Source organism: Phoxinus phoxinus, assembly GCF_949152265.1.
Source record: "Phoxinus phoxinus genome assembly, chromosome: 2".
Lineage (NCBI taxonomy): Eukaryota > Metazoa > Chordata > Actinopteri > Cypriniformes > Leuciscidae > Phoxinus > Phoxinus phoxinus.
The window spans coordinates 4,131,860-4,141,605 of NC_136877.1; the positions used below are offsets into that span (position 1 = coordinate 4,131,860).

At 37.8% G+C, this 9,746-nt stretch overlaps 1 protein-coding gene across 2 annotated transcripts in view; it reads right to left on the bottom strand.

Annotated features, from left to right (window-relative positions):
* LOC306990995 (globoside alpha-1,3-N-acetylgalactosaminyltransferase 1-like) overlaps window positions 1-9,497 on the bottom strand; it is a 33,371-nt gene extending 23,874 nt beyond the window's left edge. Inside the window, exon 1 of one of the 2 annotated variants that reach the window (XM_079598392.1) lies at window positions 9,237-9,497. In XM_079598392.1, the coding sequence (XP_079454518.1) occupies window positions 9,237-9,298 (62 nt within the window). In that variant the 5' untranslated portion in view covers window positions 9,299-9,497. The remainder of the gene's footprint in view (window positions 1-9,236) is intronic. The other variant, XM_079598393.1, reaches the window with a different exon arrangement.
* Window positions 9,498-9,746: the final 249 nt, after the last annotated feature.

The window sequence follows — 9,746 nt, forward strand, 5'->3', positions numbered from 1 at the left end:
TCAGCCAGCATCGGCCAGCTTTTTGACGCGCAGCATTTTTTCAAATGAAGCGCCGCCTTCCCGGAATGCTTTGCAGGTGCTTTTATATAAAACTATGTAAATGGCGTGGCAGGATTTTAAACACGGTCCTGTATGGGGTAAGATTTCGGTCACAATTCTGCGCGCGCAAGATCACATTTTGAGCGTGCAAAAGGGCATTTCGCACGCGCGTGAACTGAGTTTTGCGGAGAAATGTTCGTCTCGCAGATAAGAAAATATTGCAAGCGAACGAAAATAAATTTTGCATTTAAAATAAGAATTTGGATGTGCGCGGACGTTTTCTTTCGCGTGTGCAAAGTTTCACTTTCTTGCTCCTTTCATACCAGCCGTGAGCGCTCTCTAAGCGCAGACGGCTCGCTTGCTCAACCCAACCCAGCGTTACAATATGCAATAATTCCAGCCAATCAGAGATGAGACTGCTAAATTCTGATTGGCTGGCTTGAAAACCAATCACAAGACTCCCTGCATCACCGACTGCGGAAGAGGAAAAGTGCATGGTGGAAGCATAGACAGTATAAGAAGGGTGGAAGATATGTTTGTTTAATAACTTTTATCAATTCAATTTAAGTTCAAATGTCTACCATTCGAAGACCACACGTAAGCTTATTTTTAATCAAAATGTAATCGTACTATTACTGTATAATGTACATAGTGGCATGTCCCAGTGTTTCCTACACCTCAAGTGGTAGTTCTAACTTCTTTCTGAACTGCAAGTTATAATTAACATTACTGAGGGGTAATTATAAATGTTTTTGCAGTGAGGGAAAATAAGCCTGCATCCCAAATACAATCCATCCTAAATAGTAGTTAAGATTACTAATCCAATCTATATTTTTACAGTAGACTAATATACATAATACATGCAAAACGGGCAAATGTAATTTGACAGAAACATAATTTGACCTTTATTTCATAGGATATTCTGAAAGAGCAGTTTTTGGAGAGACTTTTGAACAAATTGCAATCTACAATAAGTCAGCAACCACTTAACTCCCTTAATAGAATGTCTATTACGGCCCAGATTGCCAAAATGTTTAAGCATCACTCACTGACAGTTATGTCTTATGAGCAATGTAATGACCCACCATATATATATACATATCACTGATTCTTGAGAGTCAGGACAAAACACGTTTTAAAAAAAAATTTTTTTAAATACACACTATATCAATTAGAGTTATACGTTTCTGCAGAGAAGGGTCTTAGCTATTTAACCATGTAAAGGAACAGGTTCTAAGTGTGAGAGACCCGGGTTCGAATCCACTGTGAGACACCAATGTGTCCTTGAGCAAGACACTTAACCCCTAGTTGCTCCAGAGGCGTGCGACCTCTGACATATATAGCAATTGTAAGTCGCTTTGGATAAAAGCGTCAGCTAAATGAATAAATGTAAATGTAAATGTAAATGTAAAATAGAAACACATTTTTAACAAATAAACATGTTTCCCTTCAGAACTGGATTTGTGTCAACTCCGTCAGACACACTAAAAAGTAAACAATTTTAATTCTTCCAATCCAACAAGAATCTAAAGTTCTGAAGTATATTGTAATAGTGTTAAGTTACTCTGATATGTAAACAAAATACAATATATAAACTTAAGTTGTGATTTCTATTCTGAAAACTGTTGTGTTGACGAAAAACTGACGGTGTTGACAAAAAATGTGTGCATTGCTGATTTTAGAACAGATGTGCTCTTTAAACACTACTATTAAAACTACTCCTTGTTATTAGAGTATTGAACTTACTGTAAAGCAAACTATAATAAACATATTGCACATACACCGTTTCCAACTATTTTAAATTACAGCGTTTCCAACTATAACAACAAAAATAAATAAATAAGGGAAACCAGGGGCTCCCCCTCTGTCGTGATAAAAAATTTTGGCCATATCGCCCACTGGCTTCTCATTTGTCTATCTGTCTCTACATATATAAATATATATATATATATATATATATATATATATATATATATTAAAGTGCTGGCAAAGTTACACGTTACACAATAATAAGCAGACCACTGCCTGCCCATTCTCTACAAGTCAGATGCGTATGGTTAAATAATGTAATGCATGCTATGTATGTGTAAATAAAACCCTGAAATAACAGTATTCACAAATAATATTATATTCACACATTATGAGGTTATTGGTGGATTTGTCAACTCCGTCATCTTACAGGTCAACTCCGTCAGACATAGAACCTGACGGAGTTGACGTCTGACGGAGTTGACGTCAGGGCATGTATTTTCCGCCAAAACATGTATTGTACACTGCAGCTAGGTAGTTTTTCCTCAGTTGCTATCTGTCCCAATAACCTCACTAAAATGCTTAAATTCAATCCACTCTGGTTTAAAAAAGTATCTTAACAGAAAGATGGTATTGACATGGTGCAGCTGTGACCATAGGAATATTGACATTGTTTGTCTAAAATAAAAAATAAAAATAAACGTACTAGAGCATGTGTGGTAGTGCTGCATTCACCACAGGCAGGGAGATGAAAAGGGGTCCTCAGGGATATAGCTGACCATGCTATTTCCTGATTTAAAGAGCTTTATGAAAAAATCTGACGGAGTTGACAGAAACTGAGGACACAACTTTAATAGGCAGATTTCTATGGAAAATATTGTTTGATGTTCACTTCATGCATTGTTTTTTTATATGTATACCCCTTATTTTGTATTTGATATATATGTTTTCACAATTGTAGAGCTTTTTTAAAGTTTTTTTGGATGGTTAATATTGTGACCTCTTGCTGAGGACAAGTGCAATAACATGGACCTTCTAACCACAGACCATACATTTAAACAAATTTTCCCCAAAAAGATTAAAAAGTTTATTCTAAAAATCAGATAGGTATATACAATTCCTTTAGATTTAACTTTGTAAGTATGTCAATCATGATGAATTTCTTAATTCTATAAATTAGACTTTTCTATGTGGGACATGTTTTGTCCTGACTCTCAAGAATCAGTGATATATATATGCTGAAAATGCCCCTCGGGGCTCTAATTATAAAGGAATGATGCTGCCTCTCTTTCCTGGAACTCTGTGTGAGTTTTTTCTGGTGATCATATACTATGTGTGCCCCGAGCGCGTGCGCCCTTGGGTGTCTGGTAACAGAAAAACTACAAGATTTGCTGGATACACATCTACCTGTTTATTGCATTGCCAAATGCCTTGGTGTTTCTACAAGTACAGTTCAGAAGAGAATGAAAGAATATGGTCTTTCTGTTAGAGGAACATACAGCACCATCACAGACCCTGAGCTAGATAATATCATTTCAGCTATCAAGTCTCAGATGCCAAATGCGGGTTACTGCATGGTTCAGGGACATCTGGTTTCAATGGGACTGTATGTTCCTCTAACAGAAAGACCATATTCTTTCATTAATTGTAACAAGTATCCAGCAAATCTTGTAGTTTTTCTCTCTCAATTACAATTTTTGGGCATCCAGCACCTGGACCAACGACTCTTTCCACTTCCACACTTGGCACACATGTGGCTTCAATCTCAGACCTTACCAGGTGATAAACATTTCGTAGTCCATCTAAAATCTCTGGGGGAATGTCTATCTGTCCAGAAAAGGATTCAAGTATAACAAGCTCATGGTGGCTCATGAACTCCAAGTAATCAAGGTTAGGTGGTTGCTGACTTATTGCAGATTGCAATTTGTTCAAAAGTCTCTCCAAAAACTGCTCTTTCAGAATATCCTGTGGAATAAAGGTCAAATTATGTTTCTGTCAAATTACATTTGCCTTAAAAATTACACATGTATGCTTGTCATATGTAAAGGTGGACCGTTTTGCATGTATTATGTATATTAGTCTACTGTAAAAATATAGATTGGATTAGTAATCTTAACTACTATTTAGGATGGATTGTATTTGGGATGCAGGCTTATTTTCCCTCACTGCAAAAATATTTAAAATTACCCCTCAGTAATGTTAATTACATAACTTGCAGTTCAGAAAGAAGTTAGAACTACCACTTGAGGTGTAGGAAACACTGGGACATGCCACTATGTACATTATACAGTAATAGTACGATTACATTTTGATTAAAAATAAGCTTACGTGTGGTCTTCGAATGGTAGACATTTGAACTTAAATTGAATTGATAAAAGTTATTAAACAAACATATCTTCCACCCTTCTTATACTGTCTATGCTTCCACCATACACTTTTCCTCTTCCGCAGTCGGTGATGCAGGGAGTCTTGTGATTGGTTTTCAAGCCAGCCAATCAGAATTTAGCAGTCTCATCTCTGATTGGCTGGAATTATTGGATATTGTAACCATAGACTGTAAAAAATATGGACGTAGTGTCCGTGACGTCACCCGTAGGTTTCTGAAGAGCATTTTTGAAGCCTAAAGTGGGCAGAGCCGGCCATCGCCATCTTGGCCTCGCGTCACCGCTCGTCACTCCCGGATAACAGAATATGGGCAAAGAGGCGGAGCTGAGGAGCCTGGCTATCTGAAACCACGCCCACCTAGCGCAACGTTATGGAGTTAGCTCAATGGTTAGCTCAGGCTTGGGAGCTAATGCTATATGCTACTCACAGTACCAAGTCTGAGACTGCACAGGGGCTCGCGCTAAAGTGACAGTTGATGATTAAAATCAGAATGCCAATTAAAAGGTCCTGTTTTTGCCCTTCGAAATATTATAATAGTTAAAATACATAGCTACAAGTGAGACTGTGTATCGTGATTCTGTACAGCTTTTTAAGTTATTAAAGTTATTCTGCTAGTTGAAAATGTATTATGCAGTAACTTTACAATATTACTCTGGGAGTGTGTGTGTGACCGTGATTATGTGCATACATGTCAGTCACTCTTTTTTCCGTCAGCGCGGCATCGCTCGTCAAGTTCGTAGAGAGTGTAAAAGCCGGCTATTCGGCCCAACTTTTCGGTTTCCAAATAGCCGGTAAAGGAACGCGCGTGTTCAGTCTTTCCAGCATCTCAAAGGAATTTTGGTTAAATAAGACTGTATGTTCTCATATGCAATTATCTCGTTTTAATCTGACTCCATGAATTAAATGGTAAATGGACTGCATTTATATAGCGCTTTCACAGACCCAATGGCCACCAAAGCGCTTTACATATTGCCTCACATTCACCCATTCACTCACTCACTCATTCACACACCGACGGCGGTGTCAGCCATGCAAGGCGCCATCCAGAGAGAGAGAGAGAGAGAGAGAGAGAGAGAGAGAGAGAGAGAGAGAGAGAGAGAGAGAGAGAGAAAGAAAGAAAGAAAGAAAGAAAGAAAGAAAGAAAGAAAGAAAGAGAGAGAGAGAGAGAGAGAGAGGCAGAGAGCCTCTCTCAAGACCAGCTCAGCATCCCCAGCAAAGAGACAGAAGAACAATTACAATCTTGTTTTGTCATTTCCCTCGACCATGTGACTAGCACCTAGGTGTGAGATATTCAAACCGACCAATCAGACCATCACAATTTCCCCCATTGTCCCAAATCACTGCTGTGCTGGAAATGTCTGAGAGAAAAGCAAATGTCTTTGTTGGTTGGAAATAATCTTGGATTATTTCCAACCTTACAAGAGCTTTATTATTCAGTCCATTTTAAATTCTAATTTTGGCCGCATCTCAAATGGGTCAAAACATGAAGTTCAAGTAAATGCGCCACGCTCATTCAAAGATGTGCATTTATTGCATTCCTGCAGGATTTCATCTGACGGTACATAAGCATGATATAATCTGTTCCAGAGCAACGGCACCGCAGAACGAGTGTAGCCTTGATATCTATAGACGTTTTTAAATCTGAAAACTCCAAAAAGCAACGAAATTCAGACATCCATTAGTGCATGTGCACAGAGGAAAACAACTGGAATACAGCGCTGGTTATCTCGAACGATACTCGACGACAACGGCGGGAATCCAAAGCCGTGGGCGAGGTAACTATAATGGGTGTATTAAATTATATGAAATAATCCCGAAAAAAAGCACAAACACGGCAGAGATTAGGCATTTACATCAGCGGGAATCCACCTGTCACTCAAAAGTGGACACACCCTTAATTTTGCTGATTTTTAAATATTAATCAACTAAACGGGTGCGTTATAAAGAAATTAACCCCCCTCACAGTTGTTATGAAGGGCAAAATTAGCTGTATAGACCAAAGCCACATAGAGAACCAGGTTGTAAACATGTTTTTTTCTGCTGTAAAGTTGGGCATTTTAACATGGGGGAGATACAGATTTGACTCACTTCTGCAGCCAGCCTCAAGCGGCCAGTCGATGTATACTCAGACTTTTATTAAATAAACTAAACTCATACCCGTTCTTCGTTCGCCATGCTGGATTGAAAGCTTCATTGAGGCTTCATTTCCGTTCTAATTAATCCGTATTGCGCAAATGGTGCGCAGAACCGTGCTCCTCGAATGCACTCTCAGGGGATTCCATATATGATCGGTTGAATCATAGACATGTATAGAAAGGCTAGATAGCTTACCGGCGCTGAGAGCCAATGGGACCCGGCGACGTCACACGGCGGCCATCTTAGGACAGGACCGCTCGTCCAGTTATAACATTAAAGTCTATTGTGCATGTAGTGCTGAAATAACTATATTTTGCTCAATTTTCAACCGATTTTCAAACGGCTTGGTGTGTCATAAACGTCAGGGATGCGGCTATACACAGCTACGCTGCAATGTTAAGCATTTCTCAAAACGTGAAGCTACAATTTAAACATCGGCATCAGCACAAATCATAGCCACATTAATAAGGTTTGTAATAAACCAAACCGTTTGTAAATCCATCAAGAATTCAGCAGGTTACGAGCATTTTAGTTGGCGTATGTCACTCACCTTCCGTCCACAGCAGCAGGGAGCAGTCTCCTGACCTAAGATGGCCGCCAAGTGACGGCACAGCTGACTCCGCCTTGAGCCATCTAGCCTTTCTATACATGTCTATGGGTTGAATGGTAAGCTCGCATCTGATTGGCTAAAGAGTACGACAGACCCGCGTGGGTCAAGAGCTCTGCCAAGAAAGTCTCAAACACACACACACACATCTGAGGCGATTCACACGTGAATGACGATTGCACATCCACATTCAGGGATAAACTCGTACATTTTAAACACTCAAAGGTTTTTGCACACAGTTGTATATCTACGAATTGTGATTCCCGCAGGCGATAAGATCTCTCAACCACAACACAACACAGGACTAATAATATATTCTTGCAATATCCATCACTGACTGGGTATCCATGGTCACCCTGGCCACACTCATGTACACTTTTGCACTACATATTTATATTATATCTATATTAGATTATATTATATTTATATTTTCATATCTTCATCTATTTTTTATTTATTTTTTTTGTAATTTTATTTTATTTTTATACTGTTATACTGATACTCTTTTATGGTCAATGGCAGTCGTGTAAGCATTTCACTGCATATCGTACTGTGTATGACTATGTATGTGACAAATAAAATTGAAATTGAAATTGTTTTGCATTTGTGAAATGTATTTTATGAATATGTAATTTTATTTTTCGCATGTGAATTGTTTTTTGTGCATTTTTTTTTTCCACGCACGTGAAATTTTTTTTGTGTGTACGTGAATTAGGTTTCATGCATGTGAAATTGTCTACGCATGTGTGAATCAGGTTTTCTGCGTGAATTATTAATGATACTAATCTGTCTCCATATTTAACAACACCCTCTCCATATGTCAATGTATATTACACTATTATTTAAATCTGTTTACATTCTGTTGCACTTACCTATTTTTTCATTACGTGCAATGTCATGCAGTTCTTAATGTGCAATGTTTTTGTGCACTATTTGACTGTCGCCTTGCTTGCACTGGTTTTGTGAGTATTGTTTTGTGTTGTCTTGTTTATGGCATATTGTTTATTGATGTATTGTAGGCTACTGTATATTATTCTACTTAAATTGTATTATTTAAATTAAATGTTGGTCCGTACAAGCTATATGTGATGGTACCGTAAGGATTGCATCAATTTCGCTATACCTTATAATGACAATAAAAAATCCTGATCTTGATTTTTACATTTAAAAAAAAAAACAACATAAAAAAACAATTTAGTATGTTTATTAATCCATTTCCCTCGTGGGGACCAGCCAATGTAGGAAGTTTTAGGTTTTACTATCCTTGTGGGGGCACTTGGTCCTCACAATGTAAACCTGTACACACACACACACATGGACAGGTTAGCCCCATACATTTAATTATCTTTCAAAAAGCCATATGGATATGAAGACAATCGCAATTTCCATTCATGCTGAATGATACTCGAGAAGACTCAAAGCCTTGCTACTCAACATAAAATCACAAAAAGAGAAGTTAGGCAAAGCAACTGTCACCACTCTTTAAACTGTATAGAAACAAACAAGCAAATGAATGGTGACTGCAGATTTCAATCCCTAACATTCTCTCTAACATCTTAATTTTGTTTCGAAAAAATCTTTATATCTATAGACGTTTTTAAATCTGAAAACTCCAAAAAGCAACGAAATTCAGACATCCATTAGTGCATGTGCACAGAGGAAAACAACTGGAATACAGCGCTGGTTATCTCGAACGATACTCGACGACAACGGCGGAATCCAAAGCCGTGGGCGAGGTAACTATAATGGGTGTATTAAATTAAATGAAATAATCCCGAAAAAAAGCACAAACACGGCAGAGATGGCAAGTTCAGCGGCTGGAATTTGCTGAGGTGAAGTGACGGCTTTCAATCCCTAACATTCTCTCTAACATCTTAATTTTGTTTCGAAAAAAAAAAAAAACCAACATGCCTTACACTGAGAAAAATAGACCTTTAACTAAGTTGATTTTAAAAAAAAAATTGTATGATTATTTTAATTATAAATATTTATTTTTAAAGGGAAATATACAGTTATGGCCAGATGGTCCTTTTTTGTGTAGTTCAACAAAGCAAAGTATAATAGTTTGTAATTATTTTAAGTATGTTTATGCATTTTTAAATATGAAAACTGATGATTTCCACAGTTTAGTCCACTGTTAATTAGTCTGTTCACATGGTTACCTAATTATAGGCAGTTTTTTTTTCATCAGTCCAAATTAAAATGACACTTAAACTCCTAAACAGGTCCATTACTGATATGTTGTAGGTTATTCATTTAATATCCAAACACTAACGGTAACAGGAAGCCAGCTACAAATGACAAAGTAGTAACTACGTACCCAGTTATTGAGAGGCCAGCCAACACACGATGAAATGTACTAACATTTTGAAAGAGTTTCATTATTCCTGTAGGCTATTAGGTTTTGTGTCCTTATTCACTCGAAGAACTGAACGTCCCACAGAGAAAGGAAGCAAGAGAGTGATAATGAGAGAAGCGTGTTGCTATTTTGACCTAGAATCTATAAACCAAGTTCTGACACGTTTATTCATTTTTTAGATGTAACAGATAGTGGTGGTCCGTGTTAACATCCTGTTGAACTGGTTTCTTTTGCATGATGGAGTTAAACAAACATTACACACACCAAAATGTGTAGGAAAATTTAACTACGCAGGGATCCAATCAACTTCTCCACTGGCTGCACTCCTCCTACCAACTTTCTCAGTTGGTCGGACCAGCACATGATTTGGTCGCACCTTCTTTCTTTTTTTTGCTACAACATGGTATTAATCAGTGCATGGTGATGAATAGTTGTCTTAATCTGCATACCCTAGTTTTGCACCTATACAGT